Source organism: Equus asinus, chromosome 8, assembly GCF_041296235.1.
Source record: "Equus asinus isolate D_3611 breed Donkey chromosome 8, EquAss-T2T_v2, whole genome shotgun sequence".
NCBI classification, from domain to species: domain Eukaryota; kingdom Metazoa; phylum Chordata; class Mammalia; order Perissodactyla; family Equidae; genus Equus; species Equus asinus.
In genome coordinates, this window is record NC_091797.1 from 46,471,292 (window position 1) to 46,489,116 (window position 17,825).

The 17,825-nt window shown below is 39.1% G+C and overlaps 1 protein-coding gene across 4 annotated transcripts in view; it reads left to right on the top strand.

The window, feature by feature from the left end:
• The window catches only part of KIAA0319 (KIAA0319 ortholog), a 94,311-nt gene that overhangs the window by 49,731 nt on the left and 26,755 nt on the right, over positions 1–17,825 (top strand). For 3 of the 4 annotated variants that reach the window (XM_070515561.1, XM_070515562.1, XM_070515563.1), the window contains 7 exons: positions 927–1,025; positions 3,930–4,027; positions 4,984–5,071; positions 6,077–6,169; positions 7,613–7,745; positions 14,652–14,884; positions 17,587–17,706. In XM_070515561.1, coding sequence (XP_070371662.1) covers positions 927–1,025; positions 3,930–4,027; positions 4,984–5,071; positions 6,077–6,169; positions 7,613–7,745; positions 14,652–14,884; positions 17,587–17,706 — 864 coding nt within the window. Of the gene's footprint in view, positions 1–926; positions 1,026–3,929; positions 4,028–4,983; positions 5,072–6,076; positions 6,170–7,612; positions 7,746–14,651; positions 14,885–17,582; positions 17,707–17,825 lie in introns of all 4 variants that reach the window. The other variant, XM_044777015.2, reaches the window with a different exon arrangement.

Below are 17,825 nucleotides of genomic sequence, written 5' to 3' on the forward strand. Positions count from 1 at the left end.
CACAGTTGCTCACCTTCAGGCAACAAGTCTGTGAAAGTGACAGGAAAGAAGAGCCAGAGAAGGCAGCGAAGGCTGTGCAGGTGGTCAAGAAGGCACTTGAGGGACGAGGGACCGAGTACTGACTGAGAGGAGCAGATTTAAATGAACCACACGTCCAAGCAGTTGAGACCTCTCGAGAGCACTCAGCTTTTTTCCTAATGTTTGCTTTTCTCTGTGTGATATCTTGACATATCTCAATTGTATTTTACAAGTGAAACTGATGTCCAGTTGAGTCAAGCCAATGGAATATATCGGTGTAATCCTGGTTATAGAGAAAGTAAACGAGCATTCTTCTGAACACTGATTTAGTGGATAAGAGCTTTTGATGAGAGCGAATCTTTCTGCTGCTTGAGTTAAAATAGCCTTTTTATATTGAGGTTGACTGCATTTTCTCTTGGAAAGGTGTCAAGAGCAAGGCCATTAGCAATAATTCATTTGGTTACTATCAGAAGAACTGAGTGGTGTGTGACTAATGATATAGAAACACTTATGATTGCACTCAATCTTTTTATGACTAAAAAAGCACATACCAAGGAGTCAAGAAAAGCTGGCAGCAAGAGAGAAAAATAGACCCAATCCGTAGTACCCCACCTGTTTCACAAAACTCTTGTCACCCAACACCTTGCTCAGTTGGTCTGAATCATTATTTCTTCACAGTGCCAACCCACATAGACTGTTTTAAGTTTGTGAAGTTTACCCTGCAGCATAATATAGGGCACAGTTCATTTACTAGCAGGAGGGAAAGTGTGTCTTAGATAAAATCATATGAAGAACTATTACAAAAATATGTTATTTTATGGATACTAAAAACAAATCTATTGTAGGACAGTAGTTGAACATAATTCTGGTATATATAATGGAATGCACTATTTCTAATTAACTTTCAGTGAAAGAGCTCATGGTGTCTGCTGGAGATAATATAATAATAACTTTACCGAAAACTGGAGTTGAACTGAAGGCTTTTGTTGTGCCAGCGCCACCTGCAGGTCAGTTTGACTTTCCTCTGTGACCGCTAGGGGCGGGTTAGCTGGGATGTGCTTATTTATCAGGTCGTTAGGGGTTATTTACAACATTGATTCGTTTTCGCAATATTGTGTGATGTCACAAATGAAGGTTCTAGAGTGGATGACAAGGCTTTGATGATTATAAGCATTAGAGTTTATTGAAATAGTTTAAAATGGAGTAAGAGGATAGGAAATGAAATACCGTACGTATCCTTTAATTGGTCAGGATGGAAAGCCATAAACTTCTGATGATGCAAAGCAGAGTGATATATGAGAGCAGGAGAGGTTTCCACATACCAGATTTTGACCTATGATAAGCCATGGAGCCTGGGAAGTTTCCACTTAGGAGGAGATGGTAGCGTTTGCACTAAGGTTTGTTTGCAGAAATTTCAATATTGATGACACGGCTCTGAGGTTCTCAGGATGCCTCACACTAGCTGTTCAAAAAATGTTGTTCAAGGGGCTGGCCCCGTGGCCGAGCGGTTGAGTTCGCGCGCTCCGCTGCAGGTGGCCCAGTGTTTCGTTGGTTCGAATCCTGGGCGCGGACATGACACTGCTCATCAAACCACGCTGAGGCAGCGTCCCACATGCCACAACTAGAAGGACCCACAACGAAGAATATACAACTATGTACCGGGGGGCTTTGGGGAGAAAAAGGAAAAAATAAAATCTTTAAAAAAAAAAAAAAAAATGTTGTTCAAAATGCTCTTTCTTCTGCTTGTCCAGTGCTCCGCTATTCAGCAAACCTTTGACCTATCCCTGTGACCTGTCAAATGCGTTCTTTCTTAAGGTATATCCATTCTTAAGGTGCTTGAATATTTCTCATTCAGGTTAGTTCCTTTATTCATTTTCTCTGTATCACATATAAATTGAAATTTAAGCAGAGATGATAATATTTGGTGTTTGCATTTAATCCTTTCTGCTGAGGGACCTCATACTTTAACGACTAGCATCTCAAGATGGAGAAAGCTTCATCCTAACATAGAGAGGTTTCACTTATTTTTGTGTCCTTAAATAAACCCCTACAACAGAGGAAATGAATTGAAATCTCCTTGCCCTTTATTAAAAGGAGAAAGAGTACAGTGTTTTATACTATGTTAAAACTCGTGGTCATGAAGCCTGGGCTGTCTGCTGGAGGATGTGAGGACCAGCCTTGCACCCACCTGTCTGCCATCCAGCCTGCTGCGAGTGAGAGCTCCAGCCTACCCACCAACTGGCCACAGGGATGAACTGCTGGCCCAGATCAGAAGAACTGCCCAGCAGAACTACAAAATTGTAAACTAAACAAAATGCGTTAAAGAAATGAAAACATGTGTCATCACCGGAAACCGATACCGGGGCTACCAGTTGGCTGGAGGAAACCCTCCCCGATCAGGAGCAGGGAAGACAAGCTCGGCCGGAGAATCCACGAAAGAAAATTAGGAAGGTTCCTGTTTTTAAAGTTTATGGCTGGACCTGACCTCAGACACTGGCTGTGTGCTCTCTGTCAGCTTCTCACTGTGACATTTATTTAGGGTTTACTCTGTGCTGGGCTGTGCTTGGCACTTTGCATGAATTAGTATGGAGTTCATTCATTAATATGGATCCTTGCAACAACCCAATCATCTCCCCATTTTACCAATGAGCCACTGAGGCTTGGAGAGGTCACCAATCTCTCCCGGTGGGGACAGATGGGGACCTGAACCAGGAGACTTGAGTAAGCCTACCCTCAACACTACCCAAGGAAGAGGTAACCTGGGGGAGGAATGACCCAAAGACAATATTTTTGTTGATTCAATGTTGTGAAATAGGGCCCAGGCCCACTCATCTCCACAGTGTCTATGGCTGAAAACTGGGATGGGGTAAGCTTTTACCTCAGAGACACCATACCATCTAAAAATCTGCGTAAAATCTTTACCCAGCTGGAAACGAGAATGACAGTCTCCCAACTTTTAAGAAAACAATGGAGAAAGATGGGCATCTGGGGCAAAGTTGATGAAATTCCTCTAGAGAATTTTCAGTCTCTCTCCTCAGCCTTAGAAAGTACACTGTAAAGTTTAATATAAAGATACATTTGATCAGGAAAACATTTTAGCTTTCTTAGTCAATAGAATCACATTCTATGACCCTGCTCTGCACACCTCACAGCGATACACATGCTGGCACTCTAGCGAATGTGTACCTACTATGTGTGCCTGTCAAGGAGTGGGGACTTCATGGGTCTAAATGAGAAATGCCATTGTTCACAAATTTTGTCAGATGGGCAAGTCTGGCTCTTCAGACTTTTCACACGAGGTCTTACTGTGGTCCTATGTTTGTAGCACTTTATATGGGGCTTCAAGAGGGTGTAATGCAGAACAGGAGAATCTAACTGGTCTCAGACTGGGGACTTCACAGGCCAGACCTGCTCTCCCTTTCTGTTTGCCTCCATTCTAATTGTACTAAAGATCAGCTTTAAGCAACAATGACTTACTCCAGTTCCAGGCCATGGTAACCTGTGAAAAATCTTTGGCCAACTATGAGTAGAGTCAGTATTAAGCTTTAGTCCTCCTAAAAACAAAACAAAAAAAGCCCAAACAACTTTATGTCTAGTCAGATACAGCACTCTGGAAGGAAAGTCATCAAATGCCAACAGTGAGATTAGGGAGATCTTTTTTTTTTTTTGCTTTCCATATTTTCTAAATTTTCTGTAAGTTGTATGTTCTTGTAATAAAAAAGAAATTTTACATTAAAAAGAGATAGAAACCTTGTTATTCCTTACTTGGATGATAGTTGAAAGTTGAGTTCGATATACTCAAATTAATCTCTACTGGTGGATTGAAGGCTGTCAGCTGCTTCCCTCTGCGCAGATTATATATCGTGACCTCTCAGAATTTATAACTACTCATATTTCTTTTTCACTCTCAGAAACAACCTACAACTATGAATGGAGTTTAATAAGCCACCCTGTAGACTACCAAGATGAAATAAAAGAAAGACACGCTCAAACTCTTAATCTCTCTCAAGTAAGTAACCAGAGGTGGGTTGTATTTGACAGCATACCATAGAATTCAGTTAACTCCTTCTTAGCTGGTGAACCCGGGAGTCTGTCTCATGGTTAAGATCAAAAGAAGGATATAAATGAATCAAGTTTCAACCATATAGGTAGACAGGCAGATGGTTAAATAAGGGGGCTTTCAAATAGCTTTTCTTTATTTGAGTTACTTGGCATATCAGCTGCGGGAAAAGAGGCTGGCTGTCCAGGGGTCTCTGTGGTGAGGTTGAAATTCAGTTTTCTAGCTCTTGCACTCTTTGCAGTGTTAGAGACCTTCTGGGTTATCTCTGCTTCTCAATTAGGCACAGTTCTAGAGTTGTCAATAATTCCATTCCAGTTCATAAATGTTTTGAGTATCAAATATTGCTCCAAGATGTAAGCACCTCATGAGAAGAAACATACCTTCTTCCTGGGCCATGAAGATAAATAAGCTAACTTAGTTAGCTACTAGAGGTCTGGTTTCCTACTAGGTGATTAGGTTGTCTTCATTCCTGAGACTGTCGAGGTAATGGTGCAGCACAAGTTTGCATCACCTGCAAGTCTTTGAGCACTGTTTCTCAAAGTGTGGCACCCAGACCCAGACTGCAGACAGCAGGCTCACCAGAGCTTCAGATAGTAGCTGAAGATGCATGATTCCCATACACACAAGAACTGCTGCCCTTGGCTGGCCCATCTCCCTCATGCCTCTGGAAGGCCCACGAACATCTGTAACTAAGCTAAAGGCCTTTCTGGGTGATCTTCAGTGTTCCAGAGCACAGGCTTCAGACAGGTGGCAGGGTCTCCACAGATCCACGTGAGACTTTCTCCTGAGCCCCTTCTCTGTGCTGACGTTAGGAGAATGGCTTCTGGGATGTTTTAGGCTTTCTAGGCAATGGACCCATCCAATCTTTTGCGTGTTTACCTGTGTAACCTTTCTTTGTGTTGCAGTTGTCAGTAGGATTTTATGCCTTCAAAGTAGCGGTTTCTAGTGACAATGCCTTTGGAGAAGGATTTGTAAATGTCACTGTTAAGCCAGGTAAGCCTGTATAAGAGAACGGCCTCCTGTTGTACAGGTTATCTTAATTTTTCAGTGCCTGAATGACATGGTAATATATTTTGTATTTTGCAATCGTCTATTATAGAGAAAGCATGCAAGCATGTTGTTTGTTTTCTTTCTACTTTCTGTATAAGTCTTAGTACTCACTTGACACTGCTGTTGAAGCTTACATACAAGGTTATTGCTTGCTGATTCAGAATGGTGGCAAATTGTCCCTTAGCCTTCCCTGCTGACATTTACTCTATGCCTTTCTCTACCTCTGTCCCCCATGACTCAGCTTTACCTTAGGTGAAGGAGCATGTCAAACACATTCAATGGAGCAACCAAGGGGTCAGGGAAAATGTGTGCCGTCGGCTTTCAAGCCCACTGGGCCTTTCAGGCCACTGCTGGCACATAAGTCACTGCCTGTGTGTGAATTAGAAACAGGTGGCCCTTTGTCGGGGTGACACAGTCCTGGCTCAGGGAGTGTCACATAGGCTGGCCTCAGACTATGCTGCAGGCACAACCTGCACAACTGAGGTGAGCCACCTCTGTGCCAGCTTCACCTCCCAGCCCACCAGTGGGGCCGACAGCTCTGCCTCTGGCACATTCTGCCTGATTAACTATAGCTGAAGTGTGGCGGCAGTGGTGAGGGCCTTCCGTCAGAGATTCAAGATCCACTTCATCGTAGGAGCTGGAACTGTATCCCATTGCTCCTTTTCTGCAATTACTACTCAAATTCTATGACTAACCCCTTGGTTATTATTATATGTGATCACCGAGCCTGGGCTTATGTACAAATGTAAACATGCAGACAAGCTCCTACAATTTATAGATCGGTTCCAGAACTTTAAAAAGTATTCTCCACAGTTGAGGCCTGTAGGATAAACACCTCCTTGACAGGATGTTTATAATCAGTTTTTTAAAGCACATGATTTTCTTTGGGTAATGATATGCATATACATAACGTGACCTCAGTCAGTGTCCTTTTTTCCTGTCACACAGCCAGAAGAGTCAACCTGCCACCCATAGCAGTTGTGTCTCCCCAGATACAAGAGCTCACTCTACCTTTGACGTCAGCCCTCATCGATGGCAGCCGTGTGTATCCTGTGATACTGTAGGGGTTTTTTGCCCTATATACTATGAGATTTAATGGGCGCTGTCTATCCTGGCCGGGAGGACTTATGGACTAATACGCTGATAGAGGACCATCTCCCTCTTTAGTCTTCTGTCTGCAAGTTTTTCACTTCCTTCATCACAACTTCTCCGGCCTGTGCTCACTTTCCCTTCAGTTATGTCTCATTTATCTGTGAACAGTTCTTTAGGGCCTAGTTACTTGATTTGGAATTAAAGCCATTATTAAAGATTCTCCTTTTGATGTAGTATATATGATGAGCAGTTGGAAAATCACCTTTAACAAATATTAGAAGGGTCGCCTTCAGTGAGGGTGGGTAGTGTTTTGTTAATTTAATTCAGCATTCATTCCTTCTATTTGAGTTTATGTGGATAGGACCCCAGTTGTAACTACAGATATCCGTGCAAATGAGAATAGACTGAAAACATATCCTATATTTGACAATATATTAATATTTATATAGATATATGACAATATATGACAAAATATGTTCAATAATATCAAAGTCACCAGTATTTGCATTTATGCACAAAGCTAATACCACATCCTGTGGAGTGAAGAACAGTTGCCTTGATTGTTGGGAGAAGAATATTTGTCAGCCACGAATGCTGCCCCATTCTGCAAGTCTGCAAATATACAGAAATCGCACTGACATGATCACTTGCATCTATTTGAATATACATGTCCACATTTCCCCCTTAACAACATGAAAATAAAGCAAAAAAAGGAAAATATTTATAAGAGAAAATGCATAACATTTTGTTTCTCTAATTCAGTTTGGCTTGGGTACAGGAAACTGTTCAGGCTTGTTAATCTGTCACATGAACTTATTCTTTCCTTAAATGAATTAGAAGAAAATGGCTCCCTTCAGATCTAAATTTCTATGATTCTGTATGGCACATTTGTTGGCTCTCTTTTAAAGTAGAAAGGGAAGTTTCTCTCGCTTTACATCTTAATGATTAGGGTAGTCAAAGACATTTTATAAATTATATATGAGCATCTCTTAGGTCTTTATGAATCTGTCAGTACAGAGACCTATTTAAAATTATCAGTAGGGTGTCAGGTGCTGTAGCTGAGTGAGTAGAAGTAGTATTTCACCGTGCTACACTTGGTTGACTCCTGTTTTAAAAAATGCAGTAGCACCTGTCACTGTGCTTTTTAAATTCACAACTGAGTGGGAACAACCTCACTCAAATCTGGTGGAAATCCAGGAGAAAAATAGTGATGATAATTTAGGGAGGGGAAGAAATCTTCCTTCTGACACATAATACATATCCCTTGAAATCTATGCAATTATATAATTTCACATAAAAACATTTAAACATGTAATAATATAAAGTACAAAATTTATGTTTTAATATTCTCGCATTTCATTCTAGTTTTCCTTTATTGTTTAATCTTTCTAGAAAGTACAGATGATGCTAACATAGTGAGTTACCACTGGGAGGAAATGAACGGGCCCCTGGGAGAAGAGAAGATGTCCGCTGATTCTCCCGTCTTACGTTTGTCTAACCTTGTTCCTGGAAACTATTCTTTCAGGCAAGTGGGTTCCCCACCTTTATTGTGCTTCCCAGTACGTACATTTTGACTCTCTCTTTAAATTGATGCCTATAAAACATGGTGCTTCTTTTCATTTTGGTCAAGAGGCAATGAAGGTGTGGTTTTCTGAGGAGTTTTGGTTGGCAGCCACTTTAGACTCTGATATCAATTAATCAACCCATATGAATTATGAGTGCCTGCTGATTGGAAGCATCTGGTTTTGGTTGTCAGGAGTAGGATGGGGATGGCATCTTTTTGTGTTGATTTATGTGAAAGAAAGTTTGTATCTTCAGAGTCAAAGTGAGTCAGAATTGTCTGTTTCTTATCTTTTTCTTACAACTTTTTAAGGTATAACTGAAGTCTATTAAACTGCACATATTTAAGGTATAAAATTTGATGAGTTTTGACATATGTATACGCCTGTGAGACCATCATCACAATCAAGATAATAAACATTTCCATCATCCCCAAAACTTTCCTTATGCCCCTTTGCAATCCATCTCTCCCTCCACTCTTGTCCTTGGGCAAACACTGACCTGCTTTCTGTTGCTTTAAATTATTTTATACTTTCTAGAAGTTTATATAAATGGAATAATGCAGTATGTAAACCTTTTGCCTGGCTTCTTTCATTCAGTAAATGATTTTGAGATTCATCATGTTGTTGTCTGTATCAATAGTTTGTTCCCTTTGATTGCTGTGTACTATTCCAATGTATGGATATAGCACAATTTATTTATCCTTTCAGCTAGTCTGGACATTTGGATTGTTTACAGCTTTGAGCTATTACAAATAAAGCTGCCATGAAGATTTGTGTACAAGTCTTTGTATGGACAAATATTTTCATCTTTCTGGGGTAAATATCCAAGAGTGGAAAGGCTAGGTCCTATGGTCAGTTTATGTTTAACATTTTAAGAAATTGCCAAACTCTTTCCCAAAGTGAGTGTACCATTTTGCATTCCCACTCGCAGTGTCTGAGAGCTCTACATTCTCACCAATGCTTGGTGTGGTCAGTCTTTTGAATTTTATCTAATTTATTGGGGGGTGGTATCTTCTTATGGTTTTACTTTGCGTTTTCCTGATGGCCAATGATATTAAGCATATTTTCGGGTGCTTATTACCCATAATATAACTTCTTTTGTGAAATATCTGTTCAGGTCTTTTTTGTATTTTAAAAATTGCAGTTGTTTGTCTTATTTAGTTGTAAGAGTCTTTATACATTCTGAAACAAGCCCTACATTTTATATATGTGCCATGGATATTTTTTCCCAGTATGACTTTTTGTTTTCTTAATGGTGTCTTTCAAAGAGCAAAAGTTTAAAATTTTTATTGTGTAATTTATCAGTTTTTTTTTTTCTGTTTCATGCTTCTTGTGTTCTATCTAAGTAACCTTTGTCTATCCCAATATTGCAAAGATTTTTTTCCTATGTTTTTTTCTATAAGGTTTATAGTTCTAGGTTTAGATCTAAGAGATGTTTTGAGTTATTTTTAAGTATTGTGAGATTTTTGAATGTCAAATCAACCTTGCATTCATGGGATAAACCCTATTTGGTCATTATATCCTTTTTATATAGCATTGGATTCAACTTGCTAATATTTTGGTAAGGATCTTTGTGTCTATCTTCACAAAAGATATTAATCTATGCCTTTCTCTTCTTTTTTGCAATGCCTTTTTCAAGTTTTGGTGTAAGGATTATACTGGCCTCATAAAACAAGCTGGCCAGTGATCCATCCTTCTCTATCTTCTGAAACATTTGTGAACAACTGGTGGTATTTCTTCAGTGAATGTTTGATAGAATTCACCAGTAAAATCATCTGGGTCTGGAGTTTTCTTTTAGGGAAATTTTTTGATAACAAATTAAATTTCTTTAGTAGATGTAAGGCTATTTAGATTTCTGGTTTTTTTCTTGCATCAGTTTTTGGTAAGTTGTATTTTTCAAGAAATTTGTCTAATCCATCTAAATTGTCAAATTTGTTGGCATAAAGTTGTTCATAGTATTTTTATATTTTGCTTTCATGCGAGTAGGATCTATGGTGATAACCCCTTTTTCATTTCCAATATTGGTAGTTTGTGTTCTCTTTTTCTCTTGATCCGTCTAATTAAGGGGTTTGTTAATTTTGCTTATCTTTTCAAAGAACCCCTAACTAAAGCTGTATTAATTTGTTTGTGTTCTAATTTTGTTGATTTCTGCTCTTATCTTTATTATCTCTTTACTTCTATTTACTTTTACACTTCTTTACTTTGCACTTCTTCTTCTAACTTCTTAGAGTAGAATCTTGGGTCTTTCATATTAGATCTTCCTTAAAAACTTATAAAGTTTTTAAAGTTGTTATTTTCCTTTAAGTACTGCTTAGCTGTGTCCCATACATTTTGGCTTTCGATAATTTTAAGTCTCAAATACCCCTTTAAGAAGCTGATGATTTCAGAGAAGGAGCCCATATATATGTATTTATGAATCCTCTGCAGTCTGGCCAGGTTAAGAAACTCTCCAGCATCTGACTGGATTCATCTTCGACTAAAAAATCCATGGAGGTGCTCTAGAGCGCTTTAGATTTTACTCAGGTTGTAACAACTTCTGTTTTGGTTTATTTGAAATCTCAGCGGTAAGAAGCAATTTACCCTATTAGGATGGCTATTATTTAAAAAGTGGAAAATAACAAATGTGTGTGAGGATATGGAGAAATAGGAACCTTTGCACATTGCTGGTAGAATGCAAAATGGTGCAGCTGCTGTAGAAAAGTTTGGCAAGTCCTCAAAAAGTTAAACATAGAATTAGAGTTAACGTGTCTACATCCCACTTCTAGGTATCTACCCGAAAGAATCAACAGTAGGGACTCGAACAGATACTTTTACACTGTCTTAGTCCATTCAGGCTACTATAACAACTTAAATTGGCTTATAAATGACAGAATTTATTTCCCATATTTCTGGAGGCTGGGCAGTCCAAGGTCAAGGTACTGGCAGATTTGGTGTCTGATGAAGGCCCACTTCCTGGTTTATAGACAGCCATCTTCTCACATGGCGGATGGGGTGAGGGATCCCTCTGAGGTCTCTTTTATAAGGGCACTAATCCCATTCAGGAAGGCTCTGCCCTCAAGACCTAATCACCTCCCGAAGGGTCCACTTCCAAATACCAACCACTAGGGATTAGGTTTCACCATATGAGTTTTAGGACAACACAAACATTCAGTCTAGAGCATACACCAATGTTCATAGCAGCATTAATCATAACAGCCAAAAGTTGAAACAACCCAAATGTCCATCACTGGATGAATGTGATATATACATACAATGGAATATTATTCAGTCTTAAAAAATGAAATTCTGACACATACTACAACATGGATGAACCTTGAAGACATTAGGTTAAGTGAATGAAACCACTCACAAAAGGACTAACATCATATGATTCCACTTATATGAGGTACCTAGGGTAGCCAAATTCATAGAGAGAAAAAGCAGAATAGTGGTTGCCATGGGGTGGAGGGAGGGGAGAAATGGGAAGGTAGTGTTTAATGGGTACAGTTTTGATTTGGGTTGATGAAAAATTCTGGAGATGGGCAGCCCTGGTGGTTGCACAACAATGAGAATATCCTAATGCCACTGAATTGTACACTTTTTAAGTTTAAGTTTAAATGGTGAGTTTTATGTTATCTGTACTTTACCACAATTAAAAAGAAGAAATTTACCTAGCTCTGCAAGCTTGTTTTATTAGTAAGAGTGGATCCCTGAGAATCTATAGGCTCTGTGGAGGCAGAATGAACAGCCACATGGAGCATCCAGTGCTCGTGTGTGTTTATTTGGTTTTTAAGACTTTGTTTTTTTGGAGCAGTTTTATGTTTACAACAAAATTTAGCGGAAGATGCAGAGATCTCCTAATGCCCCCTGCTTCCACACATGCATAGCCTCCCCATTATCAACATCACTCACCAGAATGGTACATTTTTTTAAACCAAGGATGAACCTATATTGAGACATCATAATTATCCAAAGTCCTTAGGGTTCATTCTTGCTGTTGTACATCCTATGGGCTTGGACAGATGTATAATGATAGATGTCTATCATTATAATATCATACATATAATTTCATACATATTTTCACTCCCCTAAAAATCCTCTCTGCTCTGCCTGTTCATCCCTCCCTCCCCCACAACCCCTGGCGACCACTGATCTTTTTACTGTCTCCATAGTTTTGCCTTTTCCAGAGTATCAGATAGTTGGAATCATACAGTATGTAGCCTTTCAGATTGACTTCTTTTGCGTAGCAATGTGCGATTAAGGTTCCTCCATGTCTTTTCAGGCTTGATAGCTCATTTCTTTTGAGCTCTGAGTAATATTCCATTGTCCGGATGTCCCACAGTTTATTTATCCATTCACTGAAGGACATCTTGGTTGCTTCCAAGTTTTGGCAATTGTGAATAAAGCTGCCATAAACATTCACGTGCAGATTTTGGTGTGGACATAAGTTTCCATCCCCTTTCGGTAAATACCGAAGAGCATGGTTGCTGGATAGTATGGTGAGTGCATTTAGTTTTGTAAGAAACTGCAAAACTATCTTCCAAAGTGGCTGTACCATTTTGAATTCCTATCAGTAATGAATGAGAGCTCCTGTTGCTCCACATCCTTGTCAGCATTTGGTGTTTCAGATTCTGGCCATTTTAATAGGTGTGTGGTGGTATCTCATTGTTGTTTTAATTTCCGTTTGTTTGATGACACATGATGTGGAGCATCTTTTCATGTGCTTACCTGCCATTAGTATATCTTCTTTGGTGAGGTATTCGTGTGTTTGTTTTTAGTTTACCACCTTGACTGTCACAGCTTGATCCAGAAGAAATACAGGTTTCAAGAGACAAGTGACAATGTAGGAGTTAAAAGAATAATATTTTCTTCTTATAATAAGAATAACGCATGTTTGCCATAAAAATAAAAACAGAATATATGTAAGCATAAAGAAGGAAATTAAATACCTCCCGTAATTCCACTACCTAAAAATAAACACCCTTAACAGTATGGTATTTATGTTTATGGTGCTTTTTCTATACATACATAAACGTAAAACATTTTTTTTCTTACTTGGATCAAAATGTATAGGACTTTTTGCAGGCTACCTTCTATAATTTTAAAAATTTTGTCTTTCACATTTAAATTAGAATTAATTGTATACCTTCCATGGTTAGATCCAAGTTTTTTCCCCATATGGATAATCAGCCAATTGTCCCAGTACTATTTATTGTCTAATCTATCCTTTCCTTCTACAAGGCCACATCTCTCCTATATCTAGTTTTCCTAGATGTGTGGGTCTGTTTTTAGATTCCCCATTTATCGTGAATATCCATGTCATTAAATATTCTGCAGCATCATGTTTAATGCTGTGCTGGTACATCATAGTTTCTTAATTCAGCCCCATTATTCAATGTCTGGGTGAACATCCTTACAGTTAAATTTTGGAGTACAAGTAAAATTTCTGGGTCAGAGGCCTGTATATTTTAAGGAGTTTGATACGTGTTGGCAAATTATTGTCCACTTTTTATCTGAGGGTTTGCTAAATCCACTGGTTGGAACTTTATGGTATAAAGACCTCAGGGGATTTCAGAAAAGTTATTAAAAGTCTCTTTATAGCACTTTACTTATTTATTGGGGTAAAATTTATATATAATGAAATGCCACTTTATAAGGTGCTTTTGATTCATTTTTATTTAATTACTCTTCATTGGCTGGTTGAGGCAGATTACTGCTGCTATCCGCATTTTACCAGGAAGAAATTCCCTTAACGGGCCCAGAATCTGTCCTGATCAGCCTGGTTGAGGAGGAAGGACCTTAGGTGTTTGGTTTGCTGTCAGAGCCAGGACTGGAGTTTGTATCTTGGTGGTGCAGAGTATGTGGGATAGTGTGAAAGGAAGCTCGGAATACATGGGCCCTCTGTCTGCGTACCTCACCTGCAAATAAGGCCTGTGATCTTTCTGTAGCTTCATTCTCATATGCCTATTTACACCTGGCTAGCATTCGTCACTGCTCCGAACTAACATCTTTACCCTGGAAGTGACCTTATGTCACCGATCCAATTACCACATCAGGAGTGAGTTTACTGTGGGAGGGTCAATGCACTTCTCTTTGTTGTTTATTTGTGGAGGTTGAGTATCATTTGTATTTGAAAGTGCTTAATCCTAAAATTGCTTTGCAAGGAGTGTCCTGAAAACATAATTACAGTAAGTCCTCTAGAAAAGAATAAAAAAATTGAAAGGCTTTGTTGCTGAAAATTCGTGAGTGATTTACTGTCTCTACATGCTCAGACCTGAGGGCAGGACTTAAACCTGATACGTTCTTAGTCTCAGCTATTAGAGGGAGGCTTCTGTGTTGGCTGAGGATGGTTTCTTCACCCACCATCTCAAAGACTCATCAGAGACTCATATAAGATAAAACTCTAGGGCTGGCCCGGTGGCGCAGTGGTTAAGTTCCCACATTCTGCTTCTCGGCGGCCTGGGGTTCGCCGGTTTGGATCCCAGGTGCGGACATGGCACTGCTTGGCATACCATGCTGTGGTAGGCGTCCCACGTATAAAGTAGAGGAAGATGGGCACGGATGTTGGCTCAGGGCCAGTCTTCCTCATCAAAAAGAGGAGGACTGGCAGTAGTTAGCTCAGGGCTAATCTTCCTCAAAAAAAAAAATTAAAAAAAAAGATAAAACTCTATCGTGTGACTATATTGCTAGCTAAAAACAAATAAACCAACAGCAACAAATAAAAATAATATCCTCAGGTCTCTGTTCTTTTCTCAGCTTCCTACCCAAATTTCTCTTTACACCTGTTCTAAATTGTTCTGAGAAATGTGGGCAGACTTAAGGCAAATTGACCACCTGTCCTAAGATTTGGCATGTTTTTGCAGAGTAATGCCTTCCTCTCCTTTTTGTAGATTGACTGTTACAGACTCAGATGGAGCCAGTAACTCCACAATTGCAGCCCTAATAGTCAACAGTGCTGTGGACCATCCACCAGTTGCCAATGCGGGACCAAATCAGACCATAACTTTGCCCCAAAACTCCATCACTCTGAATGGAAACCAGAGCAGTGATGATCACCAGATTGTCCTCTATGAGTGGTCCCTGGGCCCCGGGAGTGAGAGCAAAGAGGTGGCCATGCAGGCAAGTTCTCCATCCTGCCTTCGGACTTTTGTCTCTGTCTATCTGCCTGTCTCTCCTTCCATCCATCTGTTCATCCATCCGTCTATCCACACATCTATCTATCTATCAAGTATTAATTCGTGGGGGATAGTTGAATTCAGAAAATATGTTTTATAAAGTTGCCTGATATATCACAATTGTTAGAAGAGCTCCTAAACTCACAATCTTCCAGTTGACATCACTGCCCCTCACCCACTCTGTCTAAGCACAGAGTAGTAGCTAAGTGGGTCCTGTGTTGACAACTTAGCCTTGAGGTTAGTTTGGGAAAACTCTGACCCAACATTGCTACAGAAATATTATTTTAGTGTTAGGAGAAACCTTAGAAATAATCTAATCTAAACCTCATTATCAGAAAATTCTTCCTTATTTTGTTTCTCCTATTTTTAGAAACTCTGTCCTGTCTTTTCTGTATCCAGTGGTCTCTTTTTAAGAGCTTTTTGTATTCAACTTTTGATTTGTTCAAGTGTTAAATATATTTGTGTAAAGACATAATAACCTTGGAAATTTGCTGTGTGTGTGAGCTGTTTGCTTATTCTTCTCTTGGGGATGGCCAGAACTATTTGTTTTTGTTGCTAACCAGCTTGATATTTTTGCAGTTATGTTATTATTTGAGAGTTTAGTGAAAAAAAAAAAGGACCTTACATTGCCACCCTTCTCTTCTCCTTCAAACTCCATCTCACCAGTCCAAGATAAATTTCTCATTAGTATTTATGATGAAATCAGACATTCCATGAAAACTTATCTCCTTTACTTTCTGATGTTTCTGAAAAGTATTTTACAATTATGATAATTAAAAATGCCTCATTGTGTTTATGGAGCTTGAAAGAGCTGTGAGTCCTCTAGATGTCCTCGAAGAGCTCTAGGTGTAGTGTCCCTCCCTGCCTAAGGGTTGCGGCAAGGGCTATGTTTTCTTCTGTTATATTAATAATTCTGATTCCGGGGGGTTTAGATACAACACAGGAAGAGGGGATGTTTTGTATTTCCTTGGTTAAAAAATATTCCAAATTTTCTTTCCCTTAATTATTGAGAGTTATGTGCCCAAAGATGTGCTCCAGATTTCATCCATGTCTAATTGACACGTATCCAAAGGAAGTCACTCGTGCAGGGCCACAGAGCTAGCCTTGCTGCTCTCCACGCTTGCCTATCTGCTGCAGATGCTCTAAGGTTATCCACAGTCACGATGGTATTGACTTGTGATTGATTAATCAAGATGTCAAAAGGGCTGATGCTTTTGATTAACTGGGGCCATCACAAAGATGAGCTCTGTAAACTAGACCTTTTACGTTAGTCTAAAAATTGTGCAAGGCCGCCTTCTGAGGTTGTGCTCCTTACTGGGGAAGGTCACGGAAGCCTGTGCGCTTAAACCAGAAACATATGGCTGCTTCGGGGTGCTCAGTGAAAGGTGTTAGTCTGTTCAGTTCCCATCTGCTGCAACGTTCCTTTTTATTGTGCGCATAAGCATTCATGTAACCGTATTAATTTTGAGCCAACTAATAGGAACTAATACTTTCTCTATAGAACTTTTCAGAAAATCAGTGCTGTGCTCTATTTAGTTAAAGTAGGTAAAAGCACTTTTTAAAAAGTTCTTAAAAGTATGCATTTCAAATTTCATAAGTTCCCCTTGTTATAACACAATTGATTTCCTATCAGTTTTCTTTTTCCATTAAAATCTGTAAAAAATACATGCGGATACATTTATCTTTAGACAATTTGGGGATCTGTAAAAGTAGACAAATTATAATAGGACTTAAAATTAAAAATTCTTTTCATGATGCCATGAACTTCAAACATAGGCAAGAATTGGAAATGTTACCTACAACACAGCAGCAACAAAATGAAAGCGTATTAACCTGGAGGCAACAAGTAGTTAGCTATTATATACTCAACTGAAAAAATGCCTCATTGAAAAATTTATTTTTGATTATAAGAGTAATACATGAATTGCTTCTTGTGGTAAAAAAAAAAGTTCAAATAAATCCTGATAAAGTAAAAATACACCTTGACTTCACCCAAGTCCCCAAATACACCTTGACGTCCCCTTGTTGGAGATAATCACTTTTCTCAGTTTAATGTGTGTACTTCTGGAATCTTTTCTTTGTGTTTATATGTGCGTATGTGTGCATGTAGCAATATCCATCACACTGTCTGCATTGTTCCGTGACTTTCTTTTTTTGCTTCATAATATGTCTTTGACGTCTTTCCATTTTATTATTTATAAATCTACGTTATTCTTTTAAACTAGCATCCCATTGTGTATTGGGGTGGGTTTGGCCATTCCTCTGTTGATGAACATTTAGATTGTTTTCATTTTTTGCTATTTCAGGCAATGCTTCAGTCAGCATCCATGTGCACATCCTCCTTGTGCACATGGGCATTTCTCTAGTGTAGATACTAAGAATTGCTGAGTTGAAGAGTGTACTCATTTAACAGTTGAGTGGATGTTGCCAGACTGCTTTCTAAGAAGTCTGTGTTAATTTATACTCCTTCAATAGTCTATGAGGACACACAGTGAACTTTAGATCATATTTCCTGGGGCACACACATTTCTTTTTCAAGCAGGGTCTTTATTTTTAGTAAAATTGTTAGTTTTTCATTATGTCATACTAATTACTTCTGCTTCTTTAATATTTTTTCTTTTCTTTCTCATTTTTGCTATTACTTAGGGAGTAGAGACGCCATACCTTCATTTGTCTGCAATGCAGGAAGGAGATTATACGTTTCAGCTGATGGTGACAGATTCTTCTAGGCAACAATCCACTGCTGTGGTCACTGTGATTGTCCAGCCTGGTAGGTGAGATGGAAAAGGGATTTGGCCCCAGAGATTAAAGCTGAAATGACACCTGGGCTTCTGGGCTTCAGCTAGGCCAAATATGGTGCAAATTCTCTAAATCTGAACTATTGAGAAA